The sequence below is a fragment of the Herpailurus yagouaroundi genome, unplaced genomic scaffold (assembly GCF_014898765.1).
Source record: "Herpailurus yagouaroundi ecotype Mexico unplaced genomic scaffold, PumYag 186, whole genome shotgun sequence".
NCBI lineage: Eukaryota > Metazoa > Chordata > Mammalia > Carnivora > Felidae > Herpailurus > Herpailurus yagouaroundi.
This window is the reverse complement of record NW_024412417.1, coordinates 32,618,208-32,639,393: the sequence shown is the minus strand read 5'-3', so window position 1 is coordinate 32,639,393 and position 21,186 is coordinate 32,618,208. Positions and strand designations below refer to the sequence as shown.

The window sequence follows — 21,186 nt, the reverse complement described above, 5'->3', positions numbered from 1 at the left end:
AGATCTAGAAATAATTACAGAGACGTGTACTGTACATTGGTTAGTATGCATATTTGTCATCTCTTAGCACATTTCACTGAAAAACCACAGCAGCAGTAGCAGTGAGCACATCCAACATCCAGATCTTTGTTTCTAAATACCATTCTCTAGAGATGCCTGGGTGGCTCAGTTGGTTAAGCGACCGACTTCAGCTCAGTTCAAAATCTCACAGTTTGTCGGCTCGAGCCCTGCGTTGGGGTCTGTGCTGACAGCTCAGAGCCTGGAACCTGCTTCTGATTCTATGTCTTTCTCTCTCTCTCTGCTCCTCCTCAGCTCGCACTCTGTCTCTCTCTTGAAGATAAATAAACATTAAAAAAAAAAAAAATACTGTTCTCCAATGAAAGAAATGAGGGCTTCTTGGAGAAATAGCTAATTCTAGGAATGGCACTCAGATAATACTTGGCAGTGCTAAAAGGTAAAAATATGGTCTTAGAAAAATAAGGGCATGTCAAAAGAATTTAGGAGCCAACCTCAAAGAGTCCCAAAGCTGAAATAATTCACCCAGTAAATTACAACGGTATTAGATTTTAACCTAAAGTAGAAAATAAACTGCCACAATCACACATTAATACAAAGTATCAAGTGAATAGGAAACAGGAACAAATTTTCTTTAAGAAAAATGCTAAATAATATATATACTGTCCCCTCCTCTTGACTGTGGACTAGATTTAGTAATTCACTTCCAAAGGAAAAAAAAGTACGGAAAGTGAAAAAATACAGTGGAAAGACCTAGTGGGCACCAACCTAGCCAATGAAGGAATATCACCGGTAATACCTACTAACATCATGTACTTGATATTATACAGTGTAGAAGGGCACATCAACTCTGTGCTCTCCTTCCTGATAAAGCATAACCTCAAATCTACTCACAAGAAAACGTCCAACAAACCTACGTTAAGGATCATTGTACAAAATAACCCATCAGTACCGTTCACAGTGTCAAGGTCTTGAAAGACTAACTGTCACAGACTGGAAGAGACAAAGGAGGCATTAACGACTAAATAAATGAATGCAGTGTGCTGTCCTGGACTGCTCCTAGAACAGGAGAAAGACATTAGTGGAAAACAGAAACCAAATAAAGTCCGTAGTAGACACAGTTAACAGAACTGTCCCAAGGTTAATTTCTGAATTTTGACAAATAAATGCCATAGTTTACACAAGGTGTTAACTTTAAGGGAAGCGTGGGGAAGGGTAGAGGAAACATCTCTGGACTCTCTGCAACTTTCCTATAAATCTGAAATTATTCTAAAGTAAAAAGGTCATTAAAAAAACATGTAGGAAAGCCACAGCACTGAAAGCATTTAGTACTGAGGTGCTGTATTTAATACTGAGAAAGGGACTTAGATTATATACACATGTCCACAGTAATTTGATCAACACCACAGTTTATTGTAAACATATTATAAGGTGTCAATAATCAAATTGACAACACTTTATACATTTTGTTGTATAATATTAACATCATACCAGAAAACAGTCCACTGTACTCACTTACAGTTTTGGTACTTTAAGATCTTTAAATACAAACTGTATTTGAAACACTGAACATAAAATAGAAACATGAATGGCAGAGAATATTGAATACATCAAGTAAAAGAAAAGTGATATTCCCCCCAAAAAACAAATACAAAATCATCTGATTACATACTTAAAATGAAAGAAAGAAAGGAATCAAGAAAACCTGGTATGTTTGTAAATGACATAAAGTTGTATTTCTTTAGACCCACCTGAGAGGTTAATCTGGACCATGCTAAATTCTATGTCTTCTGTGACTTTGTTTTCTTTTGGTTTCTAAAGAACGTTTCCCATGGTTTAAGCTACATTAAAAGGGGGGAATCGAATGGGGAGGTAGCACAAAGCCAAATGAAATTACTTTAGAATTCTTTCTTAAGTCTTCTTTGGCAAATAATAAAGTCTGTATTGAAAATTTAACATGTTGCTGAACTGGATCAAAACTTATAAGATTTAGGAGATACATCTTTACGTGAGTTAACATACGAATGAAACAAAGCCAAGTTCATAAAGCAAAGCACAAAAGCAGCTTTCACATTTTACTAACAGCTCTACAAAGCAGATTCTCCCTCCTTAAACATATGAGAGGTTTCCAGCTGGGAATCAGAACTTTCTCCATTCACCGGAGAAATCAGAGTTGTCCACATGTTTTCCAGTATTTTCCCTAAAATTCATGATCACTGTTAGGTTCTATTTCTTCCTCTATTCTCTCAAAGGTAATATAGCAGCAAATCACTCCCATATTTTAAGTTTTCAATTAACCACCAACTGGGTTCACTGCCAACAACTACAAATTATTCGATTCTTTATTAGTGTACATGTCATTACAGTAGGCTTAGACTGTTAATACAGGAATAAATAAAATAACTACAGTTAATATAAACAAAGCAAATGAAAATGAGATTAAAGAGCCCTGATCAAATGAAATACTTACAACTTTCAGATGAAAAACTGTAAGTTACATACATACCTAATAGCACTAGGAATGTACAATATCAATTATTGGAAAAATAAATGAGTGGTTCACAGTCATAAGAAATTATTTTAATATTAGTACGTATTTTTCCTTTTATAGACAAACATTTATAACATACACTTGATTTCTACCTCATATAAGACAAAGTAGAAAACTAAACATTACTGCACTTACCCCAAACACAGCACTGACCGTGTGCCACAGGTAACCTGCTCCAAGATATTCGATTCTATAGGTAGGCCATGGTATTGAATGCATGGTTATGTTAACAGTTTTAAGAAAGGCATATATTTCCAGAAGTATGTTAAATACACAAATATCAGTTCTATAAATGACAAAAAATTATCAGCAAAAATGTTTAGGTTATAACATTCCCAAATTTTCTAATGCTTTAAGTGTTTTTAGATATATGTTGTTTGACCAGTTAGTTTGGTTACAGTTTTAAACAAGCAAACCGTTATCCTATAAGAAGAGCTACACTAAACTAGAACACTGCACAAACTTCCCAAGGAAGGTAACTTAAAAAATCTAGAAAGTGATTCCAATTATTCTAATTAACATTTGAGATCTAAAAGAATTAATGATTCGAGAAACATTTTGAAATTGCTCAATTTTTCTTTATCAGTCCCTCCAGAACTATTCACATAAATTTAAGGTCCAGATTGCCTAAGAATGTCTTCAAAGTAGGTTTATCACCAAGTGTTTTGACCAGAAGACATATAGCCTTAATGCCTCTAAATATGTAATTCTAACCTAAAATCACAATCCTTGGTTTTTAAACACCAAATTCGATTTCATAACAATTCATTGGTAAAGCTACTAAACAAAAAATAAATGAGGGTAAAAACGTGCAGCAGCCACAGTTACAACAGTGGAAAACAAATTCTATTTTTCCATAAAGACTCTATGAAAATATAAAGCCCAAAGTGAGTGACGACAGAAGTCCACATATAAATGTTGTTTAAAAATAGAATGTTTTCCAAAGCTTCTCATGAGATGTCAATGTATAGTCAGAGTCTGAGTTAAGACCTTATAAATCAAGGTTAAGTTATACATAACTATGCTGATTTACATACCTTCAACAATGTTCAACTCATATACATAATTTACAGACATCCACAGAAATTCTTAATGCCCCATCATATCATCTCTCAAAACTGGATGTTTATTGTTTTATAGTTTTGCTACTTTTAAGTACCAAGAAGCCTTTTCAGGGGAAGAGTTCCACCTCTTCCTGTGATCCCCTAAAGAGTAGGTAACAAAATATAAAATTAAACAAGATTTATGTTTGATAAACTAACATATAAAATTACCACTGCAATATTCATAGTGACTGCTTATAAACGTAACAGTCATCATAAAGCCTATAAAGTATATCCTCAGTTTTATAAAAGAAATGCAGATTGTCTCAAGGTAAAAAATACAGTGCAGGCTGCTAAAAAGCTCTTTGTTGCATTAGGAGGTGCAATAATGAGGAAAACTTTAGAAAACATGAACATGTTCCCCAATCTCTTCACATCAGTTAAGCATGAAGTGCACTGTAGCAGCAGGGTGCTTCTTAGTGGCGGGCACTATAAAGCTACGTTAAGAAAAAAAAAAGGCAGAAAGTGTGAGCAATGCATGGTGGAACGAAATTATTGCAAATGGAGATTAGCAACAAGAAGTGAGGAAGGTGACCGTCCACTCCACTCTGATAAGACACCATCTTTAAATATTAAGTTCTTTGCAGGAAGCGGAACTCCCGTGTCGGCACAGGAGGACTGTGAAGGCACACTGGAAAAGCTGGCCTCTGTGTGAACATCCAGTGTGGAAGCACCTTCCTAGAAGACCAAGGAAGAGAAAAAATCCCATATTCGACACTTTACCAAACCACTGAACATAGCTAGTTACAAATACAGACTTTGCCCAAGAAATGTTTCTGGGATGCAAAGCACTGTGGGAGATGCCAAGATCTACGTCACAATCCCCAATAATCAATCAGGGGAATTACTGTACGCGGTAATGACTGACACAAGTCACACCACGATAAGCGCTTAGAAATAAACAAAAATAGGCTAGGAGGCCAGAGGACAAGAAAAAAGTTAATTCTTCAACAATCTCTAAAAACCCCTCACGTGACATTAAGCACCCAGAACACTCCATGCTCCCAAGGCTCTCAGACTCCCGTAACACTTAGCACAGACCTCTCCCCAGGACTCCAGGCTCAAACATGCACCGAGCTGACATCTGCTCCTGGATGTTTCGCCACACGTTCCACACTTACCATGTCCATGACCTTAATTCTCCAATTCCTCGCCAGCCTTCCCTACTCCACACACGAAGCTAGTCCAGGAACAGGAGACTCATTCTTGAGTCTTCCCTTCCTCACCACACCCTCAATCTTTTCCTCACATTGAGTTAATCAGGTCAATCCGTCTACATCCAACGTGTATCCCAAACTGCTTGATACAGTCAACAGAGCCCGCCACCCAGTCTGGGCCAGTGGTTTCCAAAGTGGGGTACTCACTCCAAAGCAGGGCACGGGACTGTAAAAATCTTACAAATGCTCTATCGACTATTACATCCTTACAAAATTTCTATTTTTGTGTATGTTTTATAATATCATTTGTTGATATAACAGTATATATGTGCAATCAACCTTTATTATGGATACATGCAAACTTTGGGGCTATTTTTAATGAAAAGGGGAGCTCAGCTACCAAAAATTCTCACCTGGGCTATTATAACATTCTCTGAACTAGTCTTGCTTTTATGCTTGTCCCTTTTTCATCTGCTTTCTGAACAGTAACTAATTTTTTAAAACAGGCAATCAGAAATAATGTCATTCCTATTTAAAAGTCTTTAACAACTGGGGCGCCTGGGTGGCCCAGTTGGTTGAGCATCTGACTTCGGCTCAGGTCATGATCTCACAGTTCATGAGTTCAAGCCCCGCATCCAGCTGCTGCTGTCAGCACAGAGCCTGCTTTGGATCCTCTGTCCACCCCCCACTCTCTTCTGCCCCTCCCCCGCTCGCACGCCCCATCAGTTAAAAGTCTTTAAATAACACCACTTTGCACTCTGCACTTGAGCATGACATGGAACTGCTCTGCATCCTATAAAGCTCTATGCAAATACCATTTGGATTTTTTGGGTTTTGTTACCTGGAATGAGTGAACAAAGTTAAGGACTTGTAGAGAGAGTTTTCTACTGGAATGTAAGAGGTTCTGAAGGCTGAAAAAAAGGGAAATTTTAAGACAAATATAATTTTAATGGCAAGAACTAATATCTCACAATAATTTCAGCAATTTAAATGCATTTATATGTGTAAATACATTCTGATTAATCACATAAAAAATTAAAACATTTTTCAGTAGTTCTCATCCGTGAAATTTCTGCCAGTTTTAAGAGTAGGGAGTTTAACAGTGTATAAAAGGACCATTCTGAAATAAAAAACCATGTATAAAACGAAAACTGAGAAGTTATTGTGAGGAAGAGTTTAAACTATTAGCAAATATAAATGTTAAATGAAAGAAAATTTTTAAAACGAAAATTCAGGCAGGAATGACAATTATGATACAAACTTCAAATACCCAATATAATTTTAAAATACATCCTGATAAAAAGCCTGACAGATTTAATACACATCAACCCACCTAAATCAAGTATGTTTCAAATAAGTAAACTGGTAACAATCATGGTGGCCATCTTTAAAGCTGTTATTAGTGTTTCTACTTTTTTACTCATGTATGTTACTTTCAGAGAACTGCTGAAATTATTTGTTGACTGAGCACTTTTAATCTTCTGATAAACTATATTAAGCCAATTAAATGAATTACTTCTACAACTTTGTTTTCTAAAAGAAGTCAAGGAGACCTGTGGACATCAGCTCTCTCTCTCAGCCACCCTACCAAGACGATGAGATTGAGGAATATTCCCATATGCTCCAAAGTCGCAGAACTTTCACAACACTGCCTCTTAGCAACTGCTCCCAACAGATCAGAGTAGGCATGGGAAACAAAACCTACATACCATCTCTGAGAAGTAATACGTGCTCATTTTAGAAAACATGGAAATCTGAACAAAATTTAGAAATTCAGCTATAATTCCACCATAATAGATAACCACTATTTACATGACATAATTTGAACGTGTGTTTGCTAAGAGTGACAGAAGTGCACAAGGGAAATGTTCTAGACACATACATATTACAAACACTAGGTTTATCATCTCATATACCTCGCCAGACCTGGTAATTAAGTTAACATAACTAAAATTAACCAAAACATGTGTCCCAAATGTTTGCATAAGTCAGATTTTTGAGGTGCTTAAGTTTAATTTTGAAAAATATAGCAAAATCCTTAATTAGCAATCTCTATTCAATCAACAAATATACTCAAGGCAATTACCATGCTCATGTGTGAAATAAAAGAAAATAAGATGTAACAACTGAGAGCCTAGAAGTCTCACAAATGAAAAGATGACAATGAATATAAACCCTCACCTCTCTTTTCTGCAAAGGCCATGTGTCGCAATTTTTCTACAAACTTTCCGGTTTAATTCAGAACTAAACAATGGAATTCCAAAGCACAGCTCAAGAGGAACCCAATCCGCTTCTGTTGTGGCAGCTACAAAGGGCACACAGCTGTTAGTCACATAGGTAGTCACATATGTTATGACTGACCAGGGTTTACCTGAGGCTCATAAATTTTCAGATTCCTCCTACCCCCGCGGTATCCAGCAATGGGCTTAACGGGGGAGAGGATTCAGAGAGGTCAGTGAATCTCTGAAACAGGAAAGAATCTTTCTTGAGTATGTACGTGCTTCTGGGGAGAAGGTACAAAGCTTTCATCAGATGTTCAAAATGGTCTTTTCCCCCCAAAAAAGATATCATAAGACAACTACAGGATGAAAGAATTTAACATAGGAAAAATGCAACTGAAGTCATTCTCAGATCATGTTTATATAATACTTTAATTGTTACTCTAAACATAAAAAAATGTTTCCTGGTAAATGCTTACTAAAAGGCCCACTGTAGATAAATAGAGCAGACAGATGCCATCCAAATGATGTAACAGAAGAGTTAAACATCAGAAACTAGTCTAAAGCTACAAATTAATTTTTAAAGCCTTACCAGAGTTGTGTTTTGTTGCCGAGTCTAGAGTTGCTTCCTCAATGACCATTTCAAATGACTCTGTGCTCCCATTTACATCTGAGCCAGAAGCCAAATCAGGGTCTCCTTGTAATTAAAGGACATACACAATGTTAGGGTTTAGTAGTCGGCACAAGTCGTCAGTAAATCGGTTCTAACGGAAGAGAAGACTCCAGCAACAGGAATGACAATGGAGAATAATGAACAGTCTTCAGCCTAAAGCAGTTCCCAAGGAGGGGGCAATTTTGTCCCCCAAGAGACCTCTGACGATGTCTGGAGACCTATGCGGTTGTCGTGAATGGGGACAGGGATGCTACTGATATCTAGGGATGCTAAACATCCTACAATGCACAGGACAGTCCTCCAAAACAAACAATTATCCCGCTCAAAATATAAATGGCGCTGAGGTTGTAAAACCCTGGCCAAAGGAAACAAGGACTCAAAAGGCAGAACATAAGTTTATTAGACTTTCACTTAGATCTTTACCAAAGTCGCTTCTATCCCCATGGAAATATGCAATCTGATTATGTTATTCCTCTTCAAAATTCTTTGACTCTTCGTATCTTCCAGCACTGAAGATCCTCCAAGATCTCCTGATCTTACCAACTTCTTTACTCTCGTTTTCTACTACTTTCCAACAAATTCTTCCTTTTTGCCAAGATGAGCTTACTCTACTGCTGGATTCCCTCTGCCTGAAAGGCTGCTACCCTTCAAATACACAGCAACCATCTTTTACGTACCCAAATCCTCACTTTTCAAGACTTACTTCAAGCTTTACCTGCTCTAAGAGGCCTTTTCTGATAGCTCAGTTGGCCTGAGATATGCCTTCTCAGCCCTACATCAGCACATGGAGCTGATGCCAAGCTTTGGCACAGATTTTAACACTACGCGGCAGGCTGACTCACTTGCTTGTCTCCCTTTCTAGGGTTTCATTCCTTAGGTCTTACTAATTTCTATCTTTCTAGCACCTCAGCAGGTACTCCATAAATGCTGGTGGAATGAAAAAATAAAACATGGAAATGCCCCTGTGATACGTGGCAGTCAACTGTTAAAATTTACTCACATCTTCTGGCCAAAGGTAAAGGATATTTGGGGTGGATATTTAACTCAGAGGGAGCCAATCCGATCCACTGGATGGCTAGCACATCAATCATATCTACTCAGGATTGCACACTAAGAGGCTCAGGGAATATAGTCAATCAACGACAGACGTTTGAATTGAAAGGTTTTCTAGAGTCATGGACCAGAGCTGGCACTATGGCCACCAAAGCCACATACAAGCCAAAACTAGGCCAGAGTGCAAACAATCAGTGAGCATGAGAAGGTGACATGCAAATAAATTCTTTAATTAAGAAAGTAAAGGAAAACTAACTGTTGTCAATATGCAAGATGGGCTGGAGACAGAGGAGAATGAGGCCAGGAAGGCTAGGCAGGAAATGGCTGCAGTGATTCAGGATGACAGTATTGAGACGCAGGTTAGAAGGACAGTTACAGAGAATTTCAAAAGAAATGAGAAGAGAAGAAAGGATATGAGAGACACTTCTAAAGACTAATTCCCCAGAACGTGGAAACAAAGTGGACAGCGTGAAAAAAGAAGGAAGAGGCAAAGACAAGATTTTAGGCCTGGGTCATTGAGACAGTGGTGCCTTTGACGGAAAAAGAAAGGCTGAATGGGAAAAAAAAAAACCTGTTAATTCTACTTTGGAAACCTCTTTACAAAGAGGCTCAAGTTCTGAAGCCATCACTTCACAGAGGAACTTAATTTAAAGCCTATTACCACAGAGCCAACAGTAAAGAAAGGGCTAAAACCTAAAAACCACTCCGTACTCTAACCCCAGGTCAGTACTTCTGTATTTTCTCCATCTGAACAACTGATATTAGTCCAAATGATGTCACAGAATATTTTCTCACCTTAGTGAAAAAACACTAAGTATTACATAATTCGACATCCCCACAAGAGTCCCTACTTCTTAAAATACTAAGATTGCAATAAACTCAGTACAACCACCTTAATTCAGAGAACCCAACCACTGGCTGACCTCTCTCATCAGAAGCGTCACTGAGTTTTCTGTGTGCAAGGCGGCTCGAAGCATTCAACATGGTGACATATCCACAAAAATGCTGCAGATCCACTTTGTTCCTTAATATCTGCAAGGCTTTATGAACACTCATGTTGACGCGAGTGAACTCTAAGAACAAAGAGGTGACATTATTACACTGTAAGTACAGTTTTGTAACATAAAACAACATCAAAAATGTAAATATACCTTTATTGAACAATTCTTAGAACTCCTTTTATACTTGAATCTATCAACACTGATTCCAACAAAAACCTACTTGTGAATGGAAAAACCTGGCATACACAGATTTATTTATAGCCTCCAGGAGGCATTTACGGTATCAGAACAAACTATGTGCTAAGCAAGCAAACAGGGCCGGTCAGGGCGCCTGGGTGGCTCAGTTGGTTGAGTGTCCAACTTCAGCTCAGGTCATGATCTCACAGTTCGTGGGTTCAAGTCTCACATCAGATAGCTGATAGCACAGAGCCTGGAACCTGCTTCAGATTCTGTGTCTCCCTCCCACTCATGCTCTGCCTCTCTCTCTCAAAAACAAATAAACATTAAAAAAAAATATTTTTTTAATAAAAAAATAAAATAAAAAATTGGGCTGGTCAGTGGCAAATTCTCTAGACTTCTCTTCGTGGTTCTATTCTGCCTCAAATGCTTCCTTGTTGGGCTTCTATGTACTACATACACATTACATTTTTGAAATGTATTAAATACACATTATATTTTTGAAAACCTTTTTAAAGTAAAATTATTCCTATTTAGACAAAAGCCAAAAAGGACTTGAAATTATATCCTTAATAAATTATTCAAATACCAGTGCAAGTTTTATAAATACATGAACTTCTATAACAGAAATATGCTCTATACTCAGATATGAAGATTCTTTTATAATTCACACAATCTCTCAAGACAAGAGAGCTATTAATCAGTTTTTGAGATTTTGTATAAATTTTAAGATCCTGTTGTCACTAGCCTGTATCTTCAGGTGAACTAATATTTTTCCACAGAATTTATTTTTGTAAAATGTTTATTTTTGAGAGAGAGAGACAGAGAGAGAGAGACAGAGAGAGAGAGAGAGAGAGAATGGGAGTGTGTGCAAACAAGGGAGGAGCAGAGAGAGAGAGGGAGACAGAGGGTCGGAAGCAGGCTTTGCACTCTCAGTGCAGCCTCATGTGGGGCTCAAACTCACGAACCATGAGATCATGACCTGAGCCTAGGTCGGATACTTAATCGACTGAACCACCTAGGCGCCCCTCCACAGAATTTATAAAGGATCAGAGGATTAAATAGCAAAGTTTAATTGCAGAGAAGTACTTATTGAAAAGGGGCTATTTTTTGGAAGAGAAAACTCTTCTCTAAACTTTGTACACATTTATTCACAACAGGCAAGAGAGAGAACTTAATTTCAAACATGAGGCTTCCGCAGTCTGGCTATGTGAAAAGGAAAAAGATATTTTAAAAATCTTCCTTTCCCTCACTCTATTATTTTGGGAGAACATTAAGTTCTTATATAAACTAACAAAAATTAGATTACTTGAACCATTCATTCACTGCTCTCTAAAAATTCAAGCAAGATGGCTCTAAGAACCAGAAAAATAAGATTATACAACAGCAATTTTACATGGAGTAGTGCTATATAGATATATGTTAAGTTTTAATCGTATTATTTTTCTTTTGAACATATATACCTTCCTAATATTTGACAGAGAAAGGGTCATCTCCTATATTAAACAAAAGGAAGAATAAATTTGCTTTTAACAGATATTCTCTGAACATCTTATACCAAATGTACTTAGTTCACATCCAATTCTAGAAAGAGAACACTTTAAACGGGGTTTCCCCCTGCTCTTGATTCTAACTAGCTTTATTTAGTTCAAACTCTATAATCCACTCAAATCCTAATTGCAAAAAGTAACATTTAACAACAAAATCAAATGCTGAAAGAGGAAATACATGCAGGTACTCTGTAAACCGTAAAGTATTATACCCATATTCAATGGCATGTATTTCTAAATCACTTAAAAAAGCTCCTGGTTTGGAAGAGGGAGGCAAATAGTATGTAACACTGGGAAAGAAAAAATTGGCTTTCTAAGGTAAAAAAATTCCCTGTGAATTCTTCTCCCCCAGCCTCCAAATAAACAATAAAAGAAAAGTAAAAGGCTAAACAGAGAGGAAAATCTAGTCTTTCACCTAAACAGAGACCTACTGATTCTCTTCATCTCCAAGGCAAACTAGTATTCCTTCAAAGATCCTAAGTAAGTCTTATTCTACTAGTTCTTTATGGGAAAAGGCACATGACAGAAAACTACCTTTGCTGTTGGGATGAGCACTGGGTGTTGTATGTAAGCGATAAACCACAGGAATCTACCCCAAAAACCAAGAACACACTTTATACATTGTATGTTAGCCAATTTGCCAATAAATTATAATAAAAAGAAAGAAAGAAAGAAAACTACCTTTGCCAATACTCTTTAAAAGTGGCAATGATAAGACCCTAGAACTAGGGCGTCTAGGTGGCCCAGTAAGTTGAGTGTCTGACTTCGGTTCGGGTCATGATCTCACGGTTCATGGGTTCGAGCCCCACCGTCAGGCCCTGTGCTGACAACTGAGAGCCTGAGACCTTTCGATTCTGTGTCTCCCTCTCTCTCTGCCCCTCCCCAACTTATGGGCCTGAGCTTTCTCTCTCTCTCTCTCAAAAATTAATGAACATTAAAAAAAAAATTTTTTTTAAAGACCCTTGAACTCAAAGTTTTAAGAATTCACTTCCTGCTATGTTTTCTACCAAACTGTTGACAAAGATTAATGATAAAGAACTCGGATATAATTTAAAAGCAAGATACCTCCTTGTAGTTCTGTTTCATCAAATGGAAAAGGTATGTGGACAGTTTCTCCTATCCCATGCAAACCATGTCCCTAAACATGAAGAAACACAGTTGAAAGTTATACAAGAAATCTGTATTTCCAGTAACAGATAGTCAAACAATAAATAAGACTGTGCCATGTGATGGCATATTCTACACTAACATACCATCAAAAATCTTTCAACAATTTTTAATTTTTCTCAGCAAGCAAAGACCTTAAGTGTGTATTAACTTATAGGACAATGTGTCTCTAAATGAGTGTACGGCTAACGATAAAGAGAGGCCGACTGAACAGGTACATCACGTGTGAGACAACTGAAGACTGAAATCAGGCACACTCATACAAGGGTTAGCTGCAGGTCCGAGAGAGGAAAAGTGGTGAAGGAATCCCATCATCAGTCACCTGGCATATCATGAGCTAGGAATGCAAAACTCAAACACCTGTACTCAGTGACATATTCAAAATTATATGATTATGAATGCCCCCAACTGGGGTTAAAAGAATCAACGTATGTATTTTCAATGCAACTACCAGAAAAAAAAAAAAAAAAAAAGGAAGCTCCCTATGAACGGAAATGGAAAGGTCTCCAGTTGCTAAGTGAAAAAAGCATGGGGATATAGCACTGTGTGTTGGCTTGCATCTGCATAAAGAAATTCTAGAAGAGTACAGCAGAAACTAAAAATGTATCTGATTAGGAAAAGAAATGGGGAGAACTGGGAAGATAGTGTTGGAAGGGTAGTGATACTTTCCTCCATGCATCTTTTAACAGTGTTTTATTTCTGAATCATGAGAAGGTTCTATCAACTCAAAAACTGAATTAAAAAAATCTGAGTCTAACCACCCCATTCCCATGCTACAAATAATAATTTAGTTTTATCTATTACTTTCAATTAATGTTCATTTGAATTTTGTTAGTTTTAAAGGGTTCTTTTTTTTAATTTAAGTCCCCAGGTTTATTTTGGTTTTATAACTGTTTAGTAAGAATGAAGAACTTAATTTTATGTTTATGTGTATTTAGTATCGCTACAAGAGAAAATTTAACACTGGGGATCTATACATTTTTCCATTGAAAAAACCCTTTGCATTATTTAAATTCAAAGTACTCTGATACACAAGAAAAAAATTACTTCAGAGAAAAACTGCACTCGTTTCAATGGTGCGTATAACAACCCGAATGTATTTCTTCTGGTAGCCCACTTTTACCTCATCGGTACCATTGTGATTTATACCCCAATCAAGGCTGTTACAATGAAAGCGTGGCTTTAATCAAAATTGTGTTTTAAGTTCCAGCAAGATAAATTTCTCCCATAAAACTTAAAATAAAAGAGGCATTCTTTTTTAGCAAAAACAAAACTCCTCATAAACACGTTAAAACTGGGCCACATCTGCTACCACTACCGCCACACGGCTAACGCCTTCTGGGACCGTCCCGTGTGCTGGGCACAGGTACAGGCATTTTATGTAGATGGTGCAATTCGCTCATTCATTTCAACGACCTTAGGAACCATTATCTTTAGTTTGCAGGTGAAGGAATTCAAGATTATTTAATTTGCCCAAGATTCCTAATAAATGGTGGAATCAAGATTTTAACTTACGCAGACTGAATCGAGCCCACGTCTCACCCATCCTATGAGGTCATCTGCCACCACTACCCCTGCTAGGTGTCCCCCCTGCTGGCGAACGCATCCTGTTCTTCGTGCTTTCAACTACCTCCACGTGCTGATGCAGACACTCAAGTCAATGCTTCCTGTTCAACTCTCGTCTGGATTTCAAAATGTCTTCCATTACCGACTAGATAGCCCTACCACCCAAATGTCCCACAGACACCTTAGACTCAGCCTGCCCCAAACACAACACACATCATCTGACCCCCATCAACCGGCTCTTCCTCCTCTGTTTGCTCAAGCAGGGATGTCACCATTCTTCCACCTTCACAAGCCAATCCCCCAGGAATCCTACCCATTCCTCTTCTCCTAGCCTTCTCAGACATCTGATCAATTCTATTAATTTTAATTTGTAAGAATTATTGAATCCAATTTCTCCTTTCAGTACTTATTCTTCTAATCTAGGCTGACTTCCCCTCTTATCAGGACTCCTACACCAAATGCTAATTGGTCCTCTTGCTTCAAGTATCTTACCTTACCCAACCCTTCTCAGCATACTCTCCAACCTGATCTTCCCAAGACACACTGACCACATAAATCCCCTGCTCAGCACCCTTTGCTCTCTTTCATCAATCTATAGGGTACAGTCAAAGCTCAGTAGCAAAAGGGTCAAGGCACACTACTCTCCAGGGCCTGCCTACATCAAAACACTCATAAGTAGCTACTCTGAGCCAGGTGCTGTTCTAGGCACTAGGGAAATAGCAGTGGAGGAAAAGAAAAACATCTCTGCCCACAGGTTTATTCATGCTAACCCCTGTGCCTGACCTGGCTCTCTTCTGTATCATCCTTCTGTATGCAGCCTGAGTCTCATTTTCTCTGAGTGTCCCCTCAGCCTTTCTCCTTGCCTCAAGGCTGAACTAGGTACTTCTCTCTAATGCTTGCAGCGTAGATAATTCTATTCAGCACTCAGCAAAAAACTGAAACTGGCTGCTTATGCAACTTTTCCCACCAGACTTAAATCCCTTGAACACAGGGACCGTGACTTATTTGTGTATCCACGTTAATTAGCACAGAATATGGCACATAACGATTGATAGTTGAATAAACCAATGAAATCTTTATCGAGAACCTATTATGAAACAGAAAGTGTGCCGCACACTTCAGCACATTCTTATTTCATTCTCTCAACAATCCTAGGACTATAAATTGCTTATCTCACCATTAGCTGCTACATTATTTTTTGTTGCTATACAGTAAATGTCACCATCTCCGTTTCATGGGTGGGAAACTAACAGAAGTATCTTCAAAATGTTACACAGCTCATTAGCATGTGAAAAGAGGGCCCCATCACCAGGCATCAAGAAAACACAAATCAAAAACACTATGAGATACCATTCACACCCACCAGGTGGGTTCTAACTTAAAAAGTCAGATAATACCAAGTGCTGGTGGGAATGGAAAGTGGTGCAGCCACTCTGGAAAACAGCCTGGAAGTTCCTTAAACAGTTACACACAGAATCACCATATGATCCAGCATTTCCACTCTTAACCACATACCTAAGAGACATGACAATACGGCCACACAAAAACCTATAAATGAACAGTTACAACAGTGATTACTATGATTCTTAATACCCAAAAGGTGGAAACAACCCAAGTGTCCATCAACAATGAATGGGAAAAACAGATCGTGGTATATTCGTACAAGGGACTTCTTATTTGGCCATAAAAAGGAACGCATTAATGATTCATGACGGACTGATAACACGCTACGACATGATGAAGCTCAAAAACATTCTGCCAAGTAAAAGAGACCGGTGACAAAAGACCACACATTACGTGACTTTGTGTGTGTGAAATGCCCAGAAGAAGCATTCTAGAGAAAGAGCGAGTACATTAGTGTTGTTTGGGCTGGGGACTAGGGGACTGAGAACTAAAGGTTCGGGAGTTCTTTTTGAGGTAATGAAAATGTTCTAAAATTGAGCTTGATGATGGCCGTGGATACCTGCAACTACACTAAAAAACACTTTAGTGTGCAATTTAAATTGGTGAACTGTACGCTACGTGAATTATACCTCGATAGAGCGATTACGTGTATCAAACAATTACGGCCACACAGGTAGCAAATGTGAAGCTGGAATTCAAGTCTGGGTCTCACTACAAAATCCATGTTGTTTCTGGGATTCCCACACTGCCAGACAAAGGCCAGGGCAAAAATCCGTATCTCATCTCTTATGTTTCAGCTTTACAAATTTCAAATCACCGACATCTGTGACTTAACAAATTAGAATCTTTAAAAATAAAAATCCAAAACTGGTTGTTTCAAACAAAGCAACTGTACCTGAATCAAAACTGCCGAATGTGTTAAAGCATCATTCAGCATCGTGAGCACGTTGGACGTAGGGACTACCCCAGGGTCATGACCCCAAGATGTTATTAGTAATCGATCATAACCCTACGGAAAAGAAATGAATGAAGATAAAATGGCATTTAGAAATTTTAAAAAACAAACAAAAACTAAGAAGATCTCAGTTTATATCCAATGCTATAATGCTGCTTACCAATCTCTACCCTCCTCAAAAACAACTAAAGAAACAAACCTCACACAACATACCTGGAATATATCTGGCAGTTTTCGAAGTCTTGTACCTTTGGACAGTAAAAGAGATGGTGGTCCTTGCCCGGTGATGTAATAAATGTATAGTTTAAACCAGACAGAACTGACTTCTGGGATAGCTGGTCCAATGTGCTGTAATCGTGAAACGAGTAAGATAAAGTTGTAATACTTCTCAAAAGCAGCCAAATTTCACAAGGGACCAAGGATGGCCTTACAAACAGCTAATGCCTCACATAAATGCTCACTGCTATTATTCTTATGAAAATAAATTTTAAATGCTCCATCCAAGCGGTTTCCATGTTATTCCAGAATTGAGAAAGCACGTCTTATCACCGTAATTGGGAGATGGACCCTGGAGGAAAACACCAAGGTCTGAATCTTGGCCTCACCCCCTCGGCTGTATCACCTTAAGAAGGTTACTTCTTTGCTTTTCTGTAATGTGGTGACAAATCATCTACCCTGTAAAGACATTGTACGCTTGCTCAAAAGGGTTTAAAACAGTGCCTGTCAAATAATAAGGGCTATTTCAAAGTCAGTCATTGTCATTAGTCACATGCAATTCCTCACAAAGGGACTATCTAACCTTCCATCCATCTTACCATTCCTTCAGTTCATGGGTTCCTACTGTGCCTAGAAATCGTGTTACAGAACAGGAGGAAATGTGTACACGGGATAGGGTTGGGGGGACACACAAAGAATTATGAAAAAAAAAAAAAAAGTTGGTCAATGTAAAATCTGTAACCACTCCTACCGAACAGAGGACGAACTTGGAGGTGAGGGAGGTGTGCTCACGAGGGCAGCTAGAACAGCACAGCAACGAAATCAACCTTATTCAAGGATCCCTTCCTTTCTTCTACACCATTAACCTTGCATATCTAGGAAACCAGGCAGGATGCAGCCCTGAAGAACAGCTATGTGATCCCCCCCCCCAAATGGCATCCTTGCAAAGTACACAAATACACAACTCATTACACTGAAAAAGTAAAAGAGCAGCAGTAATTTTCACAAGTCAGTTTTAGAGACAACTAAAGTTCTAGCTTTCAAGCGCAATCGTTCCCGTTTATTTACCATCATAGCCCCACTTCTAAAACATTTCATTTTTCCTAATTGACTTGATCCCTCAAGTCAATTAGGCATTCAGGCTTCCTTCCTAGAGCATCCAAAACATTCTCTTTAAAATACTGCATTCATCAAGAAAACTTCAATGTGGCACCAATCACGAGATGATACATGAATAAAATGCACCAACTCTACCCAACGAACTGAACTTCTTACAACAGCATAAAATACAAAGCTGCTTACTGATCCCTGATCTTCATATTTGGTATCAGCAAATTGAGATAACACAATCAAACAGGAAAGCCTCTTCTTCAAGTCACCATGAGCAAGTCTGAAATGCCATGGCTAGTGACACTCCAGGTGGCTCTTTACCTGAGGGGTGCAGCTGCTCACAGGCCGGATTTCGTTGGTGAGAGGAGCCATGGAGACGAGTAGTGTGTAATTTTTGTTCAGAACTCTGCTACAAGTTGCAGGGTCCAAACCAAGAAGGCTTTCACAGCGTAAGAGATCCAGAGGAAAACCTGAATTATGATCAAGCATACACATAGAGTGAAAGACTGACAATGTGAAGCAAAAATGTCCAAGACAAAATATTGGTAAAATATTTAAATATTGCCTTGATATTTAAACATTGTTTTCACAGAGTTATCTCTATTAAAAATGCCCAATTTCCTTGGAGACCACTGAGACACTTTAAGACTTAAAACTAAGGGTCTTTATTCCCTGGTCTAGAAAGATTAATGGTCTACTGGTGTTCTGTGAGGCCACCTCTTCCGTTAAAAGTATGTGCTTGCTCCACCTTGCCTCCTCTCCATCCCCAGCCACTCCAGGGCAATGGCATATTATGAAGACCTAAGCGCCACAAAAAAAGCTGTCACCATGCCTCCCCCAATTTCTGATTTCTACAAAGAGCTTCAAGACCAAGTTCTGACTATGGCAGAGGAACGAGTTCCTCAGCTAACAATATGTACCCAAGACTGCCGGTCAGTAAAGCACGAACTCACTCAGCACGCAACAGATTTTAAGTGTCCCCATTCTTAATCCTTTCGGAAAATACCAATTCCGTTTGCCCTCTAAAAAGAGATATTTAAGGCTGAAAGAAACTTTGGAAGGTCAAGTTGGCCCATCTCTCACTCAAGCCAAGAATGAATCAAAAAACACATGGCCTGCTGGAAGGGCACAGAAGCACTGAGCACAACTAGCACCAGGACCTTGGTCTTTAATATCACACCCTAGTATGAGAAACCAGGCTCCTAAGAGAAAAGGCTGATTCCAGGAATGGGATAGAAGTACAAGAGAAGATAACACTGTTTTGCCAGAGAGCAAAGAACTGCGACAAAAGTAAAAAAAAAAAAAAAAATTTAAAGGATGGAGGCATGGCACAAGAAAACAGGAGCCGGCTTGAAGGGAAACCCACGGGCAAAATCTGAGACAAATGCAGCATACGAATTAAGAGAGCAATGACTGATTATAAGCCACTGAAAAAAATAGGAATTCATCAATCCATACTGAGAATATAAAAGAATGCCTAGTCCCAGCTGTTACAGGAAGAAATACTGGAATTGGAAAAAAGTGATCAATCTGCAGCCATCACAGTAAAGAATGGTTCAGACAGGACCATCACTGGATGCTCAATCTGAGAGGAAATACTGATGAGGAGTAGGATACGTGCATGGTCTTCAAGTATCTGCCCACAGATTACTTAGTAGTTGAGGGTGGGGAGAATAATTAACTGTACAGTGGAAATATCAGAAAACACATTAACTGGGTGATCAAAATTACCATCACAATGGGGGACAGATGGAAATCACATGCATCCAGATGTCATACCCTTAGAACATAACATTACTTACATGATATTTGATATTCTAGACTTGAGCGCACAACCTGAATCTACTAATCACAATGAAACATCACCTACACCCCAGGTGAGAAACTTTCTGGTAAAACCAACAAAAAGGGACTATATTCTTAAAAAAGAATGTTCTAAAGGACTAAAAAGGTTACAGATTTGTTCCAGAATAAAGGAGATAGAGGAAACACAACAATTTCATGCAGATCTGATTTTAAACCAGATCCTGCACTTGAAGGGCGAAAATGCTATGAAGGACATGATTAGGTCAACTGGAATACAAACGGTAGATTACTGTATCAACATTACATCTTCTGAAGTTGATGTGAGGGCATAGCCCTATTCTTAGGAAACATACCCTGAGAGGAGGCGCCTGGGTGGCTCAGTCAGTTAAGTGTCTGACTTTGGCTCAGATCACGATCTCACGGTTCGTGAGTTCGAGCCCCTCGACAGGCTGTGTGCTGACAGCTCAGCCTGAAGCCTGTTTCTGATTCTGTCTCCCTCTCCCTCGGCCCCTCCCCCGCTTGCACTGTCTCAAAAATAAACACTAAAAAAAAATAGAAAAGAAACATACCCTGAAAAATTTAGTGGAGTTAACACCATGATACTTCACTTACTCCCAAATTCTGGGCTGAAAGTAACTATACTACTTTTATTCGTTTTAGTAAATTTAAAATATTTCCAAATAGGATGTTTAAAAAAATAAAAACCGCAGGGAGTCTGTGATTTAATGTTAATGGAGGAGAGAGAGTCCTACAGATGTCAGGAAGAACATCGGGTCCACACCTCTGGCAAACAAAGGAAAGACAGAGAACCGAAAGCAGCTATAAGACAAGACTGGCTGGACCCAGATGTGATGCTCATTTTGAAGTACAATGAGAGGTGAGCAGTTGGCTTAGGAAGAGGAGAGAAGGGGAAAAGTTCTATAAAGAGTAGAGAAACTTATGTTTAAGTACAACAATTCAAGAGCAAATTTAATAAAATGGAAAAATCACAGCCACGAGTGAAAAAATGATAAAAAAAATCTGAGAGAGGAGAGACTAAACAACAAAAGCTTTAACTGGTACCCAAAACCCGTCAAGTATCAAGCCAACCTCCGAGGTTAGAAAAATAAACTTAACTACTTTCACACAGATAAGGTTTAGGTTTTCCCTTTAACATACATTTTGGTACATAAATTAATGGTGAAAAAGTTTAGTCCAGATTACTGAGAGGTCGTTTATGAATAAATCAATAAAAAGCTTAGTGCCTGGGGTACCTGGGTGGCTCAGTTGGTTGAGCGTCCGATTTCAGCTCAGGTCACGATCTTGTGGTTTATGGGTTTGAGCCCCGTGTTGAGTTCTGCGCTTACAGCTCAGAGCCTGGAGCCTGCTTTGGATTCTCTCTCTCCCTCTCTCTCTGCCCCTCCCCCCACTCATGCTCTGTCTCTCTCTCTCACTCTCTCTCAAAAATAAATAACATTAAAAAA

General features: G+C 38.6%; 1 protein-coding gene across 1 annotated transcript in view; it reads right to left on the bottom strand.

Moving 5' to 3' along the window:
* Positions 1-1,404: 1,404 nt before the first annotated feature.
* Positions 1,405-21,186, bottom strand: part of FAM91A1 (family with sequence similarity 91 member A1) — a 44,556-nt gene continuing 24,774 nt past the window's right edge. The window contains exons 16-24 of the mRNA XM_040494367.1: positions 18,239-18,387; positions 16,805-16,939; positions 16,532-16,645; positions 12,565-12,637; positions 9,695-9,844; positions 7,638-7,742; positions 7,008-7,131; positions 5,668-5,737; positions 1,405-4,347 (exon numbers count right to left, since the gene is read on the bottom strand). Of these exons, the coding sequence (XP_040350301.1) occupies positions 4,162-4,347; positions 5,668-5,737; positions 7,008-7,131; positions 7,638-7,742; positions 9,695-9,844; positions 12,565-12,637; positions 16,532-16,645; positions 16,805-16,939; positions 18,239-18,387 (1,106 nt within the window). The 3' untranslated portion in view covers positions 1,405-4,161. The remainder of the gene's footprint in view (positions 4,348-5,667; positions 5,738-7,007; positions 7,132-7,637; positions 7,743-9,694; positions 9,845-12,564; positions 12,638-16,531; positions 16,646-16,804; positions 16,940-18,238; positions 18,388-21,186) is intronic.